This window comes from Leuresthes tenuis, unplaced genomic scaffold (assembly GCF_036924035.1).
Source record: "Leuresthes tenuis unplaced genomic scaffold, fLeuTen1.0.hap1 SCAF_4, whole genome shotgun sequence".
NCBI lineage: Eukaryota > Metazoa > Chordata > Actinopteri > Atheriniformes > Atherinopsidae > Leuresthes > Leuresthes tenuis.
Genome location: NW_027325358.1, coordinates 20,816,430 through 20,837,634, shown reverse-complemented (window position 1 = coordinate 20,837,634; position 21,205 = coordinate 20,816,430). Strand labels below are relative to the sequence as shown.

Here is a 21,205-nt window from a genome sequence, read left to right as displayed (position 1 = left end):
TAAAGCCAATAACTGTTGCATTCACCGCATAACAGTGTCACTGCAGACAAGAAGTCTCTCACACACATTTAAACTGCAATGCAAAAGAGTGTATAGAATCTCACTAAGTGGACTTTACCTGTGGCTGAGAGAAACAAGGAAAACGAGAGTCCTGCGCAAACACCAGTATGTGTTAGTGTTGAACCTGCAAAGATGTTCTTGTGTATTTGAGACAGCACACACAGTCCACACAAATCAGCACGCTGCACACACACATGCACACATACGTTTTTTTCAGGGGTTCCGGACGCAACTGCTAACTTTGGGAGGGTCTTTGGGCTATGGACACAGGCACGGAAATCCCACACTGAATTTCGGGTGGGTGACCTGCCAATCAAACACGAAAGATTTATGTTGGAACAAATCTGCAGTTTATTGTTTTGTGAAAGTGTGGAAATGTGATACGTTTAGAGTCTGTATGGCAGAATGAAGTCAATACAAACCAATGAGACCTGACTGTTTTAGGACTGAAAAAATACATCATCTTGGCCACTAGATGTCCTTCCATCACAAGGCTGCACTGAGCAAGCACAAAAAAAAGTGAAAAAAAGAAATTTCCCTTCAAGAGCAAATAAGAGACTATGTATCTACATCCTGTCTTTCTTCCCAATACAGGAGTTACAATATTATGAATGTAAATGATCAGGTCAAGTCGTCATTAAGCCTAGAAAATCTGCCTTAAACAATAAATGATCTGTAACTATATAGCACTATTTTTTTTTGACCACTCAAAGCATTTTAATACTAAAAGCCATATTCACCGATTCACACACACACACTCATACAGCACCTCTTCGTCTTTATAGTGTAATAGGATATGCAGTGATAGTGTTTTCATGGGAAACGGGATGTAAAAGCTGTGAGGGAGAATAGCTGAACACCATTGGACATAGTGAAATAAAATTGGATAAAGAGCTGCCAGTAAACTGTTCAGATTGTGGTGAATATTCTCAGATACACATTAGCTGCATTGATATTCTACTCTAGAACACTTCTACATGGATACATGTACATCGTGATGCAACTGTTTCACAACCTGTCCCAACAGACCAAAAGAGTGAATGACATCTGCTAAAACCTATAATTGTGGAAGATGTAATGTCTTTTCCGAGTGGTTGTACAGATTGTTGCAAAATATTTAAGTCTTGCTGAACAGGCTGTTTTTAATGGAAACAGAAATGGGACCTGAAGATAACTCTCTGTCTGGCTCTTTCTGTCCTGAATGAATATTAACTGAGTACACTGTGGTGACAAACAGGATGTAGAACCAAGCCATTAACTGGGTGTATCACGAGAAGATATGCTTTCATTGAAAACTGTGGGTAGGTTTAGTCATGTAGGATGTTATTTTTTTGTTTGTTTGGTTTTTTTTAATGAAGAGAGCTAACAGCCACCATTGAGATGGAATTAGAAAAGGCATAGAATATATTTGTTTTATCAGATATGTGTCTCAGTATAGTTTGGCTCATTAAACTTGTATGGAGAAAAGATACGTCTCATTTGTAGTTTGAATATAAGCTCCTGAGTTTGCGCAATTAACATTAGCAGCAATCCCATTTTTACATCAATCAAACAGGCATCGTTTGTGAAGCACTTTTCATACGAGCTAAATGTAGAACAATCTGTTTTGCAAGACAGACAGTAATAGCAATTCAAGCAAATGATGGGACTTGGAACTAAGATTTAATTCAAAATACCTACAAAGTTTTTCATCTTTTGGATAAATTTAGCGCCAGTGCTTGCAGCGTTACATTGAGTTTCTCTCTTTGAGCTTCAGTACCAGTGACGAACACAGGTTTCTCCTGACTGAGACGTAGAAAATTCTCAGTTATTCTCTATTAAGCACCAACCTTTAACAGAACACACTTGCTCATTTGGATCACTTGCTATAGTATGTCCACATCTTGATGCTGCAGCTGGTCTTCAGAACATTTTACTGGAGCGCTTGATGTAAAATCTCTCAAGAAGTCCACAGCAAATACTGCGTACACGTACGTTTTCACGTGTCACCTCTTTGAAACATCTGTAGAATGTGTGAAAAAAGTAAAGACACTGAAACCTTTTGGAACACAATCTTATCTTTTTTTTGATGGGCAATAATCTGTGCTTACACACAAAAAAATTCCATCGGTGAGATATGACGTAAAACAATTATAAAGAGGGCCAGAGATGCCAGTCTGTCTGTGAAGTTTGTCAGGAAGAACAGAGTGGTTTACTGTATCAAAAGCTGTTAAATCTAGCAGTGCCAGTACAGAAGTTGTTGGTTTTTTTTTCATAATCATGTTGAATCAAAGGTCATCAGCCATGACAGCTGCTGTAGCTGTGCTATGATTGGCCCAAAAAAACAGACTGCTATTTTAAAAAAATGTCATAGAAATTTATACTTGTGTTTAATTGATTGAAAGCAAGAGCGGTAAGGATCCATCCAAACTGAGTGATTCAATAAATCTTCTTTAAGAATCTATCAAAGCTTTTGAATATTTTGGTGTTGTAAGATTTAAAAGAAAAGTTGCCATATTCATTCATGGAAATAATTTCATGCCACGCGAGCATCAACCCGGACTGCAAATTCTTCAAAAGTGGAATTAGATGACATACTCGTAGACTTTATGACAACAGGATTAATCAAAGTGTCAAAAACTGTGAGGAGTATTCTGGGATTGTTCTGGTTATCTGGTTATCAATTTCACAAGGTAGAAATACGCAGCGTGTTTCTTTGTTTTAATGCTTTTCCAGAAAGTTTGGTAAATGACAGTTTGTTTAGTCTCACTCCATCCGCTTTCTCGTTGTTGATGTTTCTTTATTAATTTTTTAATTATATAAAGGTAAGGAAATAAAGGTGTTCTTTCGATTTGAGTGGTGCCACTGCATCAAGGCTCGACCTCAGCCTACCATCATAACTGCGACATTTTCAGCCTCAGTCTGTGGGAACGGATGGTCGCCAGGACACAGAGGGAAATCCCTTCTACATCCTCAGATGAGAAAGATGTTTGCAAAAATCAAGCAAGACCATGGCTCTATTGCCAGTGTTACAAGCATCCAGTTGTTTCAGTGAACCAGTTGCATCAGGTGCATGGCTAAAGAAGTTAATACAATGTTAAAACTCAACTAACGCTGGGATAAATGCTCAGACTTTGTTGACTTACTGCGTGCCACAACAAGCATCAATCATCCTATCTTTACTCCTCCCCAGTGGTTTTGGCGGCGAGCTCTGGACTGGTGAACATCCAGGCTAATTACAGGTTTATTCCGCTCAGTAAAAATCCAATGTTGGGTTCAAACAAGGAATTCTGTACTCTTATTTTGGGTCTGGCCTTATAAGGATTTCCAGGAAGCAATTATGAGCCGCGGGAAGGAAATATAGAAGTCTTTATTTAGGCTTTCTACTGTACATGCCTTACTTCCAAGAATGAGTCAAATTTCCTAAAACTACTTGTATACTGAAGGTAACGGGATACAAAATATGTTATAAAAAGTGAATAAATAATTCATGTAGTCTTAATGGAAGTGTCTGGCTATATAAAGTTATCACAATTATAATCCTCCTTCTTAGCAAGTTAGACAGTTCACGGTCAAAAATGTTTAAATAGACTTCAAAATATTATCTAGCTCTTGCACTACCTGTCCCTTGTTATTCATTATTACACAATAATCAAAACTCCAGCCAGAAAGTAAAGGAAAAACAGCAATTTCACCGGAAACAAGCAAGTGCTGTGCTGACCTGTCTAGCCCTCTTTTCCTCTCCGAGTGGGTGAGTTTGTTTTTTCAACAGGCCACATACCCTATGGTTTAGTAGGCTAAATTATATTTCTCTTAAGACTTGAGAGGGGGCGGAGGAAATTTATGTTAGACTGAATGAAACTGCGTGTGCATGTGTGTGTGTGTTTGTGTGAGACTGCAATCATCATGGTCCCAGGGTGAGCTTGTTTTGAGCTCGCTTTCTGCGAAAAACACACCTTCATGTGTCGGCATGAGAAAGAGAGAGACAGCCGGAAGGAAGTGATGCAATCGTCTTAATTGAGGTTACATATATACAGTAGTGGCTGGAGTGTTGTGCAGCATATCCACACATTGTGCTTTCACTGCTTCAGCTGCTTGGATTCTCCTGTTTGCTGATATATACAGGACCGCTGTGAAAAACTCCCAGACCAGCTCAGAGTCTAACAGATTAAAAGGTAATCAATCATGCATCGGTTTATGCATTTCTTACACTGTGTCTTTGCTCATAACTTGTGTTTTTTAAACAGCATTGTGAATTCCTACATGGTAACCTTTGCTTGATTGCTCAAAACATTTTTGTTGTGTTAACCTCGAAGAATTCAAGTGGAAGAGCAATCGATGTGTTCAGAAAACCTAATCTTTGCAACACATTTGCTTGTGTTTGCATTGATATTTTTGGTATCACTGGACTATATGTATGTGTTAATGCTTGCCACATAACAGCTGATCAATCAATATATTAACTGAATATTTATTTCGCAGGATGAAGGTCACCATTATAACATTCTGCCTGATTGGTTCAGTTTTTGCAAACCCAGTAAGTATGAAATTTTTTTTTTAAGTATTTTGATCTTTTAACTGGCTGCTAAAACTAACAATTATGCAATTTACATGGAATTTCATTTATCATTCCTCCTTTGAAATGTTTATGCAATATCACTCAGTTGTTACTAGTATTCAATCTAGTATTCAGTGTTCCCATTGTAAAATATCTGATGGATTAAAGTATGTTAATTCACAGTAATCTTGTACACATTATGTCTACTGATATGTCTGGACATGAACTTGATCCTTCTGCTTGCTTCCCTTTGACAGATTTTCCACAATGCCTTGGTTTCAAGTGAACTTGACTCTAACTCAGTAAGTGCCATCTGAATTGACTTTCCTCATGAAACTGCGCCTCACTTCAGTCGTAAAAGTGCAATGCAGGAGCCCAGCCATACGATAATCCATTTCAGTGCAAGTGAAGCTGCATTCCTCTGACAGTCAGCAGAAAATTTAACAATAGGTGTGGTGCAGACCTCAAGACAATTCCCCTCTTAGAAACTATTGTTTATGACACTGTGTGTCTGTCTGCAGCCATTTATGTAGCATAAGATTTGCAAAAGTTGGTCTTGACATGAATGGATCTAAAATGAATAGTTGATGTTGCACTTATGGAGTATATTTAAATCTACTTGGCTGTGTTTAATTTGCTTTTCTTTCCCCAGACTGAGAGTTTGTCTGTTTCACAGTCTTCTGAAAACAGCACCTCAGAGCTTCAGGTAAATTACATATTTATTCTGGTAATGAGGAAATGATTATTTCCTGACTTTTTGCATAGTTTTTTGGATGATTTTCACCTAAATTGATATCTATTCTCGTTTTGTGCTACAGAGCTCTGAGGAAAACACCTCAAATCAAGTGAGTTATTCTAAGGTCCAACTATCTACAGAGCACATAATAAAAATAAAAAAAATGAACAGTTATCCAAACAGTCAGAGATAACCCAAATGTGTGCAGTAAATGTGACCTTTTTCTGTTTCTATTTGGTTTTTTTTACAGAGTTCGGAGTCTGAATCATTAGAATCTACTTCAGAAGACACAGTGAGTTGTATTAGCAACACTTTACTATTATCACTTTCCATCTTTAAGGATATTATTTCTGAACTCATGACCTCAGCGTTGACATGTGTCAGTAACTGTGTGTTTAAGGGTATAAATTCCAACAATTAAAAAAAAGAAAGAGAAAGAAAGGCAGAAGAAAAAGACAGACCTTTTTCATAGAAGCCCAGCAAGCTTTAAATTCCATAGCACAAAATAAACGTATACTGGTATTATGATCTTATGGTACCAGTACTTTGGCTGCAGTAACATTCTGTATTTCACTACAGCATGAATAAATCTAAGCTTCGGTTTCTAAAACTGTTTTTCTTTTTCACAAATAGACCTCGGAGGAGAGTAACAGTGAATCAGATGAGGATAATGGGGTAAGAGGAAATTAAATAAAAGGTTTTAAAAATGTATAATAAATTTATTTGCCAACTATTGATATACAGCACAGTCTTATCGTGACATCTTCTTGGCTCGGTATCTATCCACAGTCGGACTCTATGGCTGAAACCAGAGATAACAGCATGGGTAGCGAGGAGAATATTCGAAAGGTAGGATAAACATTTTGCGCTCACTAGATTTCAAACTGTGCCCTGCTTCAGCCTAAGATAAAGTTTGGTAACATTACGCCATGCTTATTTCCTGCAGCAGAGTTGGGTGAGAGTGTTTGCGAGCGTCGTCAAAGTCCTGAGCGCAGAGGACAACACAAGCACAGAGGTTAAAGGTCACTCAGAATACCTGAGCAACGAGCTGACCATCAATCAGCCGTCTCACACTTCCACCAGCACCAAGGCTGTTCAAAGTCATGCAAACCTGCCACTGCTGAACAACCCCACAGACAGCAGTGACACAGCAAGCGACAGTGCAGACACCAGTGACAGTACCGATGCTACAGCTGCCACCAGCGACAGCAGTGAGAGCACCAGCAGTGAAAGCCAGGAGAGCAAAGAGAGCAACAGCAACAGCGAGAGCACAGAGTCCAGTGATGCCAGTGAAAGCTCTGAGCTGAAACAACTCAGAGCCAAAGACTGTGTGAATGGTACACAGAGCTGTGAGAGTGAAGAGTATTTCCACCAGAGTATAGGGGATGATGCCCATTTCTCAGTTGACCATCTGATGGTGCCAGATGAGGATGATAGGGAGTTACAACTGAGACGATGATGACATGCACATGTGCATGTTTATGTGTAATTTTTGGAGCACTATTAAATGATCTGCCTAAAGACTTAAGGATGATAGTTGTTGGCCATCTCTGCTGAATGTTCATTTTGGCATGATACTACCTGCAGCTGTTTGATTCTTGTGTGTGAAAATTACTGTAGTGATAACCCTAAGTGATTGCTTTGCTTTGATATTTATGATTAAAAACTTCTAATATAATCATGGAATTGCTTTGCTTTGATATTGATGATTAAAAATTCAGGAATGATATGTTATCAAATACTAAGACATGTTGTATAGTTTTGCAATGCTGAAAATTCAGTGCAGATCTCCTATTTTTGCTATTATAGACAAAACCAATAGAAATGTGCTTCTTTTCAGATTAGTTGCTTGAAAACCTGTAGTTTCTGAAATTGTGTAAGACATCAGACTTTGTCAAGTAATTCAAAAGACTTGTATACAGATAAATGGTATTTCGCTCAAATTGGAATCTTTTCTTTGCGGCTTGCATGGCCGGTTAGCTCAGTTGGTTAGAGCGTGGTGCTAATAACGCCAAGGTCGCGGGTTCGATCCCCGTACGGGCCACTTGTTTTGCGATTCTTTGTTTCCATTTTAAGATTTAGCACCAGATGGCGACAAAGGTTCATGATGTTGATATCTGTACAACACATGTCACCGAAATACTATGTTTACTTATGTTTTACTTATCAGTTTGCTTTTTTTGTTGTTTAATGTCATATGAGAATGATAGTGTAGCACATGACACATGACAGCAAAGCACTGCTTCTGTCTTGAGGAGAACTGGTCTACCACTGTCAGAAGAAATATTCTGTGTGATTGTAATTTGGGAACGTTTCATTACTTGACATGTTTTTAGACAGATTGAACCTCAGTCAAGTATTAACAGAATGTGGCTAAACAAGGCTCTCTCTTTATTTGCTAGCAACAGAGTATAATAGTAAATATGGAAACAACTGGTATTACCATGGCAATAGCTGAGATGGAAGATGTGATCACCAAAACTCACAGATTTCATGAGAATTAGTGGGGAATTTGATCATGGAAGAACCCACTAAATTTTCAGTGTAGGTTGCGATCACTTTTGTTAAAACGGCAAACAGAAGACACACTCACTCAGAGCTCTTCCTCAACTGTTGCTGTTGCAGTTTTATGTCCTGAATGCAAATAAAGTTTTCAAAGCTTAGCAGGAGATTGTTGTTCTGTAATATTCAATGAAAATGGGGGGGGGGAAAAAGGAGCTCCAATATGAGGTTTCCAACAAACCTTTTTATCTTTGAATGAAAAAACAGTGCTTACACATATCAAAACATACTCAAACATCTTTGAAAATGTAAGGACAATAAATGCAATCTTTCTGACTTCACCGTCCTGTTATCTGGCAGAAAACTGAAGAATGATGAACAAATATACATTGATCCATAAGTAAGACATGAGAAAAGGTGAAAGGTTGAAAGGTTGAAGATGCAGCTAACGTCTGTGACTTATATAAAAAAAATGCACTTCACTATGCTAGAACCCGTGAAACTCTGAAACATAGGCTTTTGTTCACAATGTCATCTGGGAAAGTGAGACTTCAGGTGCTCCTTCAGAGCAGGTATGGTTGGTAACTCTTTGCGACACACATGGCAGCGGAGAGGCAGTTTCAACAACTCACTGGTGCCTTCTTTTACAGTGACCTTTCCATTGGTTTCAAGCATCTGAATGACATCTGTTGGAAGGAAAACACAGTGTTTCACAGCAGTTCTGACAAATCGTTCTATGTCGTGAACTACATATCAAAACAAACAACAACAAAACTCCCAATTTGCTTTTACCGTGAGAGTCCATGAAATAGTCGGTTGTAAAGGAGTTCCAATGCTTTTTGTTCTTCAAACAAGGAGAGTCAAAGTCTTGGCTTATCACGTGGAGGTGAACGTGACTGTAAGAGAATGTAAACAGTACAAATATATATTTGTCAGAGGTGTGAACAGAGCTGTGACATTCATGCCTTTTAATCTGTTCCCTTTTCATTTTGAACAGCAGCTACAGTAAGAACGGCAGCTTAAGGTTCAGTTACAGGTAGTGGAAAACACAAAGTGAACAAATGCGCCAAGATCATTTTTGGAGGAAAAGTTGTCACATGCAAAAATCACTAACTTCACATTAAGAAGAATTGTGAACCCTGGACGACCCCCAAGCTATACTCCAGACACTTTATTATTTATTTTTGGAGTTCACTCCTTGAATCATATTTTTTCACTGAAATTTGAACTGAACATCCACAAAATGCCAACAAATAGTTTGCAAGAAGCCTTTGCTTAATGTTTCACAGTTATTGACTTAACAACATGAAGAACATGAAGATTATCTTCTCCGGGTGTCACTCTCCTGCAACCAAAGTTCAGTTCAGCGTCCAATTCTAATCAACTGTTCTATTAAGCTATGTGAAAGGGAAATTATGTAATGTTACTGAAACCAATGCAACAATGAGCTCAAAAGGTATCAAATGCTGAAAATTGTGTAGAATCTTCATAAATTAAAGTTTTTTTTGCCAGAGCTGTAGCATTAGTTTCCATAAGAGGTGAATTCTGCTGAAATAAATATCTTGGAAATAAAAACACTTAATGTAATATAAAAGCCAGAAAAGCCTTTGTTTCATTTTATTAAACATAAATATTTTCCTATGAAATAATTACTTCAAAAACAGTGTTTTTCAACCCTAAAAGACATATGAAGTGATATCTGTGGCAGTCAAGTTCTTAATGTTGGACGAAATAACGAAGAAAAATATTTTACTTGTTTTAAATGTAGCAGAGCTTCAGCATTTGGCAAAGGTCTAATGACGTTTACAGAAGTTTTCAAATAGATCGTGTTAAGAAGTCTGTAACATGAACTCAGAGACTTCGACAAGCTGGCATTGAATGAACCCTTTATTCTTCTATGGACAGAACGGACAATCAACAGCTTTAAAGCACTTAGTGACACTGTGAGTTTTAGTTGAGCTAGAGTTCTGAAAGCATGAGCTCTGGTGCCTGAAATCAAACAAAAATAACTAAATATGAAAAAATCCAGGTTGCCATAGCAGGAAAATGGTTTGCAAAACTGTAAACAACATCAATGAGGTTTGTCCCTGTAACGGCTCTTACATAGTAATAATCATTTACCTCATGCTTGGGATGGCATGGTAACCTGTGCGGAAACGTAGCGAGGCAGAGTCTGGACACTGCTGAACCATGCGGTCAGCAACCTGCTGCATGTGTTTCACCAGATCACAGTGATCGTCGCCTAAAGCCTTTAGACTGGGAATCGACTGCCATGGAAGGACCAGCCAGTGGTAGCGAGCTTTGGGGTATTTGTCTTTAATCACAACAACTTTATCATCCTTGTACACCTAAACAAAAACAAAAAAAGTGTTATTTAAAGCTCTGAATTTTCAGCATCACCGCAATCATAAATACTTCTCATGGAGCAGCCACCTGCATCTTGGGGTCTTGCATCGAAATCTTCAGGCCTTGGCTCCAATGTCCAACACTTTCCTGTAACAGATTTCAGTTAACAAGTATCTGTATAAAATACCAATTGCAACAGATAATCCATGCTTCAATCCACACATAATAGAACATTTGAAGTGTTTTATTGCTTCTTACACTTGTTTTTGTGACTTCTCCAAGACCGACTGAGTCCTTTTCCATTTGTTTTGCCATTTTCATAGTCGGAGCCTCTTTCTGGCTTTTGCTGTCTTCTAAAGCCGTCTCTCTTGGTCTTTTGGTGCCACTGTTGTTCCCAGTTGGATCCTCTTTGAACTGGACGGTATATGGGTAAAGCTGATTGACAACATGAAGCTGCTGTCCAGGCTTCATTTTGACCTCATTGCCTTTACCCACCACCACAGAGTCTACAGAGGTGGGGTTTAGGCCCAGCTTTAAGAATAAAGATGTGAGATAGGACACTTTAGCAATGGGTAAAATATATATATATATAATTGTTTTTAATGTTTGAAATATTAATCCTTACAATAGGCAGACTTGATAAATATCAATGTGTCCCAACCACTCAAAACAGCGGAGAGGATTATAGGCATGTAATAAAGTTGAGCATTGTCCCGCTTTATTCATTTTTATTTTTTTGGGAAACAGGATCCACAGTAATAAATCAACTTTAAAAATACATATATATTATTTTACTGTATCTTACCTGTTTAACTTTGACATAACCTTTGTTGCATTCAGCTCTCAGTTCCACTGGTTGAGAAGTGATATTTGAAGAGGTTAAAGTTTGTTTTGAAAAAAAAAAGTGCCTTTTACATTTCTGTAACTTCAACTATACAAACAAGAGTTAAAAATGTGTGTTGCGACTTCTGCAGTTGACCTGACTAAGGTGTAAAAAAAAAAAAAGACAAATTTGAAAAACACGAGACACAAATTAAACACTTTTCTCTCTGACAGAATAGGTCTTCCTATTAAGAAATTAAAGTGACATAGTTCGGCAGAACTATCAATTTCGAATAGAACGTTCAGCTTTATCACTTACACTACATTGCATGTAATTTCCCTTACTGATAGAAATGTTTTGTGCTTGCGCGCTTTAAGTTTGAGCTACTTGCTAGCAGTGTAGCGTAATGAAGTTTGATGTTGTTACCTTGCTGCCGAGAGCATTTCTTGTCTTTAATTGTCGTTTCTGGACCTCGACCCACGACGACTGTGTGTAAATGAGGCAACTGAATGGGTTTGTGGTGACCCTCCTCGCTGACAAGCCAACAAGTCGGCATTTTATCATTTTATGGAGCTTTTTTAGATTTAGCAGCGCGTCAGAACAGTCCACATTTGATGACTCGTCTGTGGTTTCGTCGCAGAGAAATGACGTAGGAGGATTCGACGACTGTTGTTGAGCGGTAGAGGCGAGTTAGAAGATTCTGGAAGAGTCGCCGTGAGCTGAAGTCTTGTGAGGGCGCTAAACGTTGTCTTCATATAAGGTTGGGAAAAGTAATTATTGGTACATGTTATATTCATAACAGTGTCAAATAGAATTTGTTGACCAAAGGCTGGGTAAACAACCACGCTAGGATTTTTAGCCTAAGCAGGGCCAAGTAGCTAAATTAGCTACGTAGGGCCTGATATATTCCAGTTTGTGTCCCTCACGCAAACACTAGGGTGGTAGAGGCAACTTTATCCATGGGATTGTGTTTAAATTAATTTGCTAGAGACGATTGAAATTCATAAGAGACTCGTTGGAAACCCCCCCTCCCAAAAAAACTAACAAAACAAATTAAATAATGTTTTTAAGCCCTCAAAGACTTTTTTGAATCACCTGGATTCCGTTCACTTAACAAACAGTTAAAACAGTTTCAGCTCGTTCATGAAGTGAAACCTTCGTATTCGTAATGAGATGAAAATGGCACCCACTTGGCCCTGATAAGAAACAGTCGCTTCTAATATGACGAGTAATTTCTGACGTCTTGTTTTTTTCCAAAGCACATTTTTTTAATTCATATTAAATGCTTCTCGGAACTATTTGTCATATCTCGTTTTTCAAGACACAAAGGGGAGCTTATCTACTCTGGAATGAAGCAGATTTAAATGAATCATTCATACATAACCCATTCTTTGTTACATCACTGATTATATGTGACTTTAAAGAAGGGCCCATCGGAACTATTTCCGTGGCGTTTTCCAAAAATGAAACCTAGTGGGAACAGGTCGGAGATATCAACGTCACTGTTTCTTGTCTAAGCTTAACTATTAATCCTATCTGTCTACCAGAGTTAAAACCATCAGCTACAAATAAACAGACATTTTTTGCTCATGTCAGACTGGAGGATCCATTTATTTATGTATTTATTGTGACTTTATTTAAGTCCTAATGTCACATTTGAAGATGTTTACATTTAATCATCACAGTAACTTGCAGTTGCCTTTCATCAAAATTCTTACCAAGGACTAACTTGTAAAAGACCATGTTTATTTTTTATGTTAGGTTTTACAGATGTTTAGTAGCTGTAGTTAGTTTAGTGGTAGTAGCTGGAATTACTATTTTAGCACTGATTTGATATATATATATATATATGTGTATATATATGTATATATACACATTTCTTTTTCTTTCCCAGGTTATCCATCAAGACAAAACATGGTCAAGGAAACAGGCTTTTATGACACATTAGGTGTTAAACCGAACGCTACCCCTGATGAATTGAAAAAGGCGTATCGCAAGCTAGCTTTGAAATATCACCCTGACAAAAATCCTACAGAAGGAGAGAAGGTAAGTGCCTTCCCATCACCTTTTGTAAACGGTGACTGCATCGTCGGAGATGTCTTTTGACCCCGTCGGTTTGTTTTTGTTTTTTTCTTAAGTTCAAGCAGATCTCGCAGGCGTATGAGGTGTTGTCAGATGCCAAGAAGAGAGAACTGTATGACAGAGGAGGTGAAAAGGCGATAAAGGAAGGAGGAACAGGAGGCGGCGGTGGTAGTGGGGGTTTTGCATCGCCCATGGACATCTTTGACTTGTTTTTCGGTGGAGGCAGTCGGATGCACAGAGAGCGGAAAGGTAGGCGAGCGTTCAGAAAAAAGGTGGTGGGCTTAGATATTTTGTAGAGATTATGAAATGTCTTAATTGAAAATTTTGTGGTTTGTTTGAGTAATCGATTAAGCAATTTTCTCTTATTTATCTCTTCAGGCAGATCCAGTTCAGTTGAGGGGGGAGTTTCAGTGACTTAGACTTTCTGTTTAAATGGTCCTCCCCTGCACAACTTGTGATTTGTGTGCATCAGTTCTGACTTTTGCCAAGCAGCTTAGTTTATCAGGGCGTAACAAAATATACTTGTTGTGTTTCACGAGGCCTCTTTTCATTCCACAAGCAGTTTTTAGTACACTGAACTCTTTGAATAAGTATGGGCAATCTTGTATGTTGGTGAGTTTTAAATGTGTAGAATGAAGGATATTGTGACATCTCGCAGCTCACATTGCTAAACCATAAAATGTTGAAGGCCCTGCTTTATAGCCGATGACTGGATTCCACAGACTATTCCACAGACAAAAATTGGCATTATTTTTTAAATCTTACAGACTGAATCATGAAGTAACTGTCCTCTCCAAATGTTCCTAATCCAGATCGTGCAGTTTGACTTGAGAAATGAAGTACATTTTTTTACTGAAAAAAGGTCAATGCACATTTATATATTTTTGTCAAGGTATTGAATATGAACAGTGCATTGATTTAAAATCTTACCAGAAGCAAACTGAGCTCGGTCCGTGTCACTCTATGAAGTTATACCATTGTCTTCAGGTGTACTATCATGATGATGTAGTATTGTAGACCACTTCTGCCACTAGGGGGCAGTCCTGATACAGACAGCAGGTGGAGCTACAGCAGAACAGGTGAATGGACAAAAATGGTTCCCGCCAGTGATGCACCCACAGTTGGGTCACAGGATTCCTATAACCTGTTGTAAATGTATTGATTTACAACATTTACAAGTATTATTAGGGCCTGAAATGAACAAACATCAGGTGTAGTTACTGAATGGAGAATTTCAAGGTACATCATGCTGTGTTGCAAGTTGGGACAACTTATCGTGCCATCTTATTAATTGAACCTTACCTGTGTCTGCTACAGTGGTTACTTGGTTAAGTTTAGTGTGTTATGAAATTGGTCAAAAAAAGACAGATCTGATGGAAAATGGAAGAGATGGACAGGGAACAGCATAGGAGAGGATTAATTGTGATCCCAAAGAAGACCAAAAGTGAGGTTTAGGTCTTGGCTCTACTACGGTGGCCAATCCGTGTGTGAAAATGTTGTTTCATTGTTTAAAGCACTCGTTTACAGTCGGAGCAAATGAATCGTGTGAGCTGACTTGATTTGTTTCAGGCACATGACACTAAAGTGAACCTGGACCTGACGAGTTGATCAGGTCCAGAGTCTATCCGACCGCAGATCATTTGCTTAGTCAAACCCAGGCGGTGACTTCTTTTTGGCCTGACAGTGTAGATCAGTATGCTGAACTGCATCAGTAACACTGACGCATTACATATACCCACATTTCAGTACAGGATAAATTACATGTGTGATCTGAGTGGGAGCACTGGTCATGGTCATGAATGGTTCCACAGTAGCTGGGTGCAAGAATTTCCAATAAACTAACAAGCGATGTTTCAAAATCAGATCCTCTGCATCCAAACCTCATTTTGACCCTATTTATTTATCCAAATAAGTGCCAAACGTACAAAAGCATTTAGCTGCAAGTTAATTTTTATGGTGACATAGGCAATGGCTTTTATCATTTTTATCAGTCACATTATTCATAAGAAACATTGAGTAGAATCTTGGGCCGTGTTAAAAACATGTATTCTTTTTATTGCAATTTGTCAGCTTGGTCATGATAATTACCATTTTTGTTATGGTATGAGGGGATGGAGACCTAAGCCTTCCCCTAGTCTTATGTTAGAAACCGCATTATAAAAAACCAGTGATATGTCTGACAAAGTGATGTTTTGTTTGTTTGTTTCCAATACAGGGAAGAACATCGTTCATCAGATCACAGTGACTTTGGACGACCTTTATAATGGAGCAACAAGAAAACTTTCTGTACAGAAGAACTGTATTTGTGAAAGATGCGAAGGTACGTCTTTTGCTAATCCAGCTTATTTGTTTTAATTATTGTGAGAACACAAATGCCACCTTGGACTGCTTGTAGAGGTCACCGCAGCAAAATGCAGAACCAACTCTCCGCTCATACTTACAGTGCTCGTGTCTGAAAACGGCTTTGCTGTCTGTGTTAAAAGCTGCATTAAAATGTTTACCTTAAAAACAAAAACCAAGTAACATGTCAGAAATGTAACATTTTTCATCAGAAGTTCCCTTTCATTCAGTCCCAACACGAGTAGCAATATCCATGTTGATCAGAGAATGAGTTTCTGATTAATCGTGGCTCAAATTACCCACCAGGCAAATGATTATGTAGTGATGTTTGATAAAGTGATTTTAAACCTTTGCAAGCAAAGACCAGTTTCTTTATCTGTACATGCAAAGTGTAGCTGCAGAGGCTCAGCTGCAGCAGTTATACGTTTATACACCTTCCTGCTTTCTAAACGAGCTCACTCAAAGGGTGTTTGTGGGAGGCTAATGACCTCATTTAATCTACAGTTTGACCTTTGTGCCATCAGACTGGTGGTGAATGAGCTTTCCTTTCCCTCAGCCTCTTAAACGTATCACAACTTCGCCTTTGGCAGAGTCTATGAAACATCTGAACAGCAGGAATGTTTCAGCTCACTATTCGGCAGCACACACACACACACACACACACACAGACAGCTTGTTATCCCAGTGAAAGGTGGAGGCTGACTGCAGCAATCCTCTGCTCCAAACAATCGGTGTGCCTTCGCAGCACTCAAGGTTAACTGGATTTGACAAGCAGATGACATGCCAAGGCCTCACTGGCTGCACGTCACACTTTCTAGATGGATGAAAGAGTTGGAACAGGCTGAAAACATGATTAGAGCAATTATTGGATGAGCAGCCTTTCCAGCTGTTGGAAAGAGAGAACATTTTCATTCAGGTCTTAGTTTTAGTCTCTGAGCTGCCTGTGAGTTCTCCCTTCTTCCCAAAGGCATTATTAGTGTGTAGCCTCTGTGACAACAGCTTTAACCCACTCAAACAACTCAGACTGAATTTGAGAGGAACAGGCTGAGGGAAACGAGAGAGAGAGAGCTGAGAATCTGAATCTGTGACTTTTTTTTCCCCAACGGCATGTGCAGCCATCAGCAAAGGAATGGAAAATTAGTGAAAGAATTCATCTAGTTTAGAAAGAAACTATGATTTGATACAGAAGAGATATTAAAAGACAAGATGTGAAAAGGAGAAAAATCTAAACCGTTGGAATGTTTTCTAAAAGTTTTAAATGAATAGCTGAAAGCAGTTGATGGAAGAAAGAAAAAAAGTAACCGACAGTAAATCTCAACTGAAAATGATGGTTGGATTGGTGAGTTTAAGTTTTCAAACTGTCAAATCAATCTAAATTCTGGCAGTTAAACTGTATGAAGGGAATTTGAACTAGTTGATATAAAGCAGTCGATAGAAAGTCACCTTGACACTATGTGCTGACCAGGGCTGTGAAGTGTTATTAGTCGATCCGTTCTGGGTCGACCAAGTGCTAATGGGGGTGTTTTCAGAGCACCCCTGTTTCACAGCCTGTCTTCAGAGAAAAGGGGACAGAATTTTATCAAAATAGATGGCGGGGAAAAAGTCGACAGTTTGCATATCACAGCTCGACTACAAACATGGCGTATCATCTAAAAACGGTAATATTTCAATATTATAGGCTTTTAATATATTAAACAAATTCAATATTTTAGTCTAATAATCGTTTATCCGTGTTATAACTGCAGACGTACCCGCCTGCAACAACAGCAGCATCCCTTTATTTTTCAGTAATGCACAGCTTTATTTCGTTTGCACTTGTCTTGATCTGCGATGTTTAATTAAGATAATTGTCCCTGAATTGCCTTTTGTGTTTAATTGCCTTCTTGTGCTGATATCAGTGTATCAGCACAAGATATACTGATATCTTGTGCCCCCCCCATTAGTCGATTTTTAGTCGAAATTTCAGGGTTTTAGTCGACCAACAATTTATTTGGTAGATTATAGCCCTAGTGCTGACAAAGATGTATCTGTATTTATCAAGCAGTCCTTCTGGGGTTTTGAGACAATCAGCACTTGTATTTGATTCCAGCAGAGCTTAGCTGTATGACTCATCTTGTCAATGATTACGGGTTACTGTGGACAAACGGAGACACAGTTGATGACTCACTCAGGAACTGGAAGCTTTCAAAAATAAAGTGTAGGGAAGTAGCTGCGAGCTGCTCTTTAACTTGTAGATGCAGTCTTTATTCACCATCTTTTTCTCTTTGTTGAATTGATGAACCACACAAACCTTGACCTCTCGAGCAACGGAGAAGCTGCCACACGAAAAAAAAACTGCAACTTGAGCTTTGGCCATATTTACGCGTAGAGCAATATTTCCTCATTGGCACCAAAATGACCTTTACTGTCATCCACATTGCTGCCGGTTTGTCTCCCCCGATAGGTCGAGGGAGTCGCAAAGGAGCTGCTCAGACATGCATGTCTTGCCACGGCACAGGAATGCAGGTCCGCATGCACCAGCTACTACCTGGTATGGTACAGCAGGTGTCTACCGTGTGCCACAGCTGCCAGGGACAAGGACAGAGAATCAACCAGAAGGATCGCTGTAAAGCGTGCGGAGGCAGGAAGATTCTGCGGCAGAAGAAAATTTTGGAGGTCCACATAGACAAAGGTGAGAGAGAAGTGAGAATTTCTGTCCGTCTGTGTAACGATGAATCGATCAAAAGAAAGGTTTCACGCATCGTGTGACATCGGGACTTGAATGTCACAGGAATGAAAGATGGCCAGAAGATAGTTTTCCATGGCGAGGGGGACCAGGAGCCAGGACTTGAATCGGGCGATATCATCATTGTCTTGGACCAGCGTGAACATCCGCTTTTTACCAGGTCAGAAAATATACTGCCGTCACCTGTGCTGATAAGCAACAGACGCTCCGTACGTGACGGCTGTGATGTGTCATTGTAATTTAATGCAGAAGTTGGAAAAGTGTAGAAACTAAATTAGAGGGAAGTGTAAATGTTAGGTCAATACTGAGGAGTCGCACCTGCCTCTTTAAAAATGTGTGCAGCTCAGCCTTAATGCAAGAGTACCCGTGCGTGTTGTTCACCTTGATTTATTTATTTTTTGCTGTCGTCAGGAGAGGAGAAGACCTGCTCATGTCCATGGAGTTGCAGCTGGTCGAGGCTTTGTGTGGTTTCAAGAGGCCCGTTCAGACACTGGACAGCAGAACTCTCCTCATCACGTCGCATCCAGGTAAGACGAATCTGCTGCAGCTGCAGTTGTTCCGTGTCCACTGGTGATCTCATTTTTTTGTTTTTCCAGAATTGTATTTATAATAAATAGTACAACGCTGCTTTTTTTCCTCAGATGATTGATTTTAAATGACAATACATGAAGATATATGAGGACATGAGTGGTCACGAGTGCATTTATTATGGAGTCGGAGTCTCCTCATGTTTCTCGGGGTTCTACCAATCTTTGTCTTATTTCTAACCACAGGAGAACTTGTCAAGCCCGGAGACACCAAATGCGTCTTGACTGAAGGGATGCCCACATATCGCAGACCTTTTGAGAAGGGCCGTTTAATTATTCACTTTTCGGTAAGACGTCCTAAAATCCTTTCCACTACATGTCTGGGTTTTCTCTTACTTAAATCAGTAAAGTGCCATTGAAAAGTGCAAAATGTCCATCTTCTCTCATATGATTATGAATGCGCTGCCATGCTTACACAACTCTGGTAATAAATCAATTATGCTTGCTATCTTTAGGTGGTGTTCCCACCAGCCAATTTCCTCCCCAAAAACAAGCTGAAGGAGCTTGAGCGCTACCTCCCAGCGAAGACGGACGCAGAGCAGCCAGACAGTATGGATGAGGACCTCTACATATACGCCGATCTGGAGGATTGTGACTTAGAGAGCAGGAGACGACACAGGCATCAGTACTACTACATGGATGAAGACGACTATGCCAGCGCTGGTGGCGTTCAGTGCCAGACATCTTAAATAGACAAACAGCAGGCCTCTGCCATTTCCAGAACCTTCATCTCTGATGCAAAGCACCTTTTTTTGGAAGTTTGTGCACTTTTTCATTCGGTTTCTGTATTAGTTTGAAATTTCTTCCAAGCTGAATTGTAAAAAAAAAAAAAAAAAAAAAAAAATGTGTCCCAGTTCCCTCCTGATTTATTTGAAACAGGTTTGGGGTGGGGGGGTGGAGCAGCGTTTGTTGAAGGTCCCGGGACTTGATCTTGGGATTCCTCGTCACCTCTGGGACCTTATTCTTTTTTTTTTTCCAATCACACTGTGGTTAAATACGAGGGCTGGTGTCACAAAGCTTGCATGGAAAGGCGAACGTGTTGACTTCCTGCTTTTAATGCTTACACACTAAAATCGATGCCAATAATGATACGGAGAGAAAAAAAACAAACCCTTTTTATATAGTATTACTTAATTGGTGGTTGTGACCTTCTTGCTGATTACTCATCCAATCTGTTGTGTTTTAGGTCCCAAAGGTCAGATGGTGGTCAAGGGGAATGTGCATTGAAACTTTTAGCTGAAACATTAACGCTGGCTTACCCTTTCAAGGGCTATTTTGTAGACCATTCTAAACAATCTTGAAAATGTGACTGGAAGATGTGAGTTTAGAGGGAAACGATACTGATTCATACAGGTAAACATTTGGGTTCAAGCCACTAAATTGTAGATGAATTAAACTAATATTTAGATTTAGTTTAATATTTCAACTTCTGAGTTGAAGTCAGTTGTTTTGGGTGACATGTGTCAGGTGAGTCCGTGTTGTTGTTTTTTTTAATGTGTAATTATGTCATTTTTGAAAAGATTTGCAGGTGTTTGAAAAAGAAAGAAAAAAAAAAAGCCCCTAATGCCTTGAGAGCGCATATTTTCGACACACCTTGGACAATTTGACGATGAATGCTGCTCTTGTTGCATGATATTATAAATAGTGTTTGTAAAGACACCAAAAAGGTTATGAAGTGCCAACTTGTACCCTTGATGTATAATGAAGAGTAGATCATTTTGGAATTGTTTATTTAAGAGTTCAGTTATGTCTTATAAGCCCTAAATCTGGGATTTAAAAGGCAACTCACAGTTGAAAGTTGATGGGTTTTGGGAACACAAGCTATTCATTGTGTCCTTTTCACATTTTTCATGCCAAACGGAACATGGGAGGTTATGGAAGGAGTTCAAATCGGCAACGCTGAATACCTCGCTGAAGTGTCTGCCCATTTCAAAGCCTTGTCATAACTTGAAGTAACGTTGTGATTCAGCTCCTTCTTTTTTCTTTGCTTTTGGTAACAATTATTGCCTTGGATATCGTACAAAAAGATCAACACTTCTTGATAGCACGTGAATTTATACATCCTCCCAATGTCAGGGGGTTAAACTGAAATAACCGTTTTGAAGTTCTTAATTTAACTTTATCCATGTTTGGACCAATGATGTTTGTTGTCATGTTTTCTTAATAAATGTCATTTAAGGGTCTTTCTAAATGAACGTGTGGTCATTCCTGAGTGACGTTTATTTCTATTGCTTATAGAATCACTAATAATGACGAGTAGAGTGACAGTTTTCTGTTTTATCTGCACTTGGTGTGAGTTTAAAGGTTGAAGCTGCAGCACTAACCCTGTCCTGTGAGCGAGTCTGTTTTTTAGTAAACAGTCCGATGTTCTGGAGCAGCGTCCTTTGGACAGACGAGACCATGGTGAGACGTTTGGTGAAAACGCAGAATATCAACAAAAGCCTCACACCAACTCAAACGTCAAACG

The 21,205-nt window shown here is 39.1% G+C and overlaps 3 protein-coding genes, 1 long non-coding RNA gene and 1 other non-coding gene across 8 annotated transcripts in view; 4 read left to right on the top strand and 1 right to left on the bottom strand.

Annotated features, from left to right (window-relative positions):
* The window catches only part of LOC140305999 (uncharacterized), a 71,544-nt gene that overhangs the window by 44,998 nt on the left and 5,341 nt on the right, over positions 1-21,205 (top strand). The gene's annotated exons all lie outside the window — the stretch shown is intronic.
* On the top strand, positions 4,101-7,171 carry scpp1 (secretory calcium-binding phosphoprotein 1). 2 transcript variants are annotated; one of them, XM_072383838.1, is made up of 9 exons: positions 4,101-4,214; positions 4,522-4,576; positions 4,855-4,899; positions 5,250-5,303; positions 5,416-5,442; positions 5,584-5,625; positions 5,967-6,008; positions 6,123-6,182; positions 6,283-7,171. In XM_072383838.1, exons 2-9 carry the CDS (start codon positions 4,523-4,525, stop codon positions 6,790-6,792), a joined length of 834 nt encoding a protein of 277 aa, XP_072239939.1. In that variant the 5' UTR covers positions 4,101-4,214; position 4,522; the 3' UTR covers positions 6,793-7,171. The 2 variants fall into 2 exon arrangements, with proteins under 2 accessions (XP_072239939.1, XP_072239938.1); XM_072383837.1 differs by having other exon boundaries at positions 6,280-7,171.
* Positions 7,304-7,377, top strand: trnai-aau (transfer RNA isoleucine (anticodon AAU)). Its single transcript has one exon. It is a non-coding gene; the product is annotated as a tRNA-Ile (tRNA).
* On the bottom strand, positions 7,674-11,636 carry aptx (aprataxin). 3 transcript variants are annotated; one of them, XM_072385055.1, is made up of 7 exons: positions 11,431-11,636; positions 10,987-11,033; positions 10,440-10,595; positions 10,269-10,328; positions 9,957-10,183; positions 8,628-8,731; positions 7,674-8,521 (listed from the first exon to the last, which is right to left on the bottom strand). In XM_072385055.1, exons 1-7 carry the CDS (start codon positions 11,558-11,560, stop codon positions 8,367-8,369), a joined length of 879 nt encoding a protein of 292 aa, XP_072241156.1. In that variant the 5' UTR covers positions 11,561-11,636; the 3' UTR covers positions 7,674-8,366. The 3 variants fall into 3 exon arrangements, with proteins under 3 accessions (XP_072241156.1, XP_072241157.1, XP_072241155.1); XM_072385054.1 differs by having other exon boundaries at positions 7,677-8,521; positions 10,440-10,712; XM_072385056.1 differs by lacking the exon at positions 10,987-11,033 and having other exon boundaries at positions 7,675-8,521.
* Positions 11,663-20,921, top strand: dnaja1 (DnaJ heat shock protein family (Hsp40) member A1). The gene is made up of 9 exons (XM_072385053.1): positions 11,663-11,764; positions 12,899-13,050; positions 13,143-13,335; positions 15,302-15,406; positions 17,870-18,097; positions 18,197-18,311; positions 18,563-18,678; positions 18,925-19,025; positions 19,194-20,921. The coding sequence occupies exons 2-9, from the start codon at positions 12,919-12,921 to the stop codon at positions 19,425-19,427; spliced, it is 1,224 nt and encodes a 407-aa protein (XP_072241154.1). The 5' UTR covers positions 11,663-11,764; positions 12,899-12,918; the 3' UTR covers positions 19,428-20,921.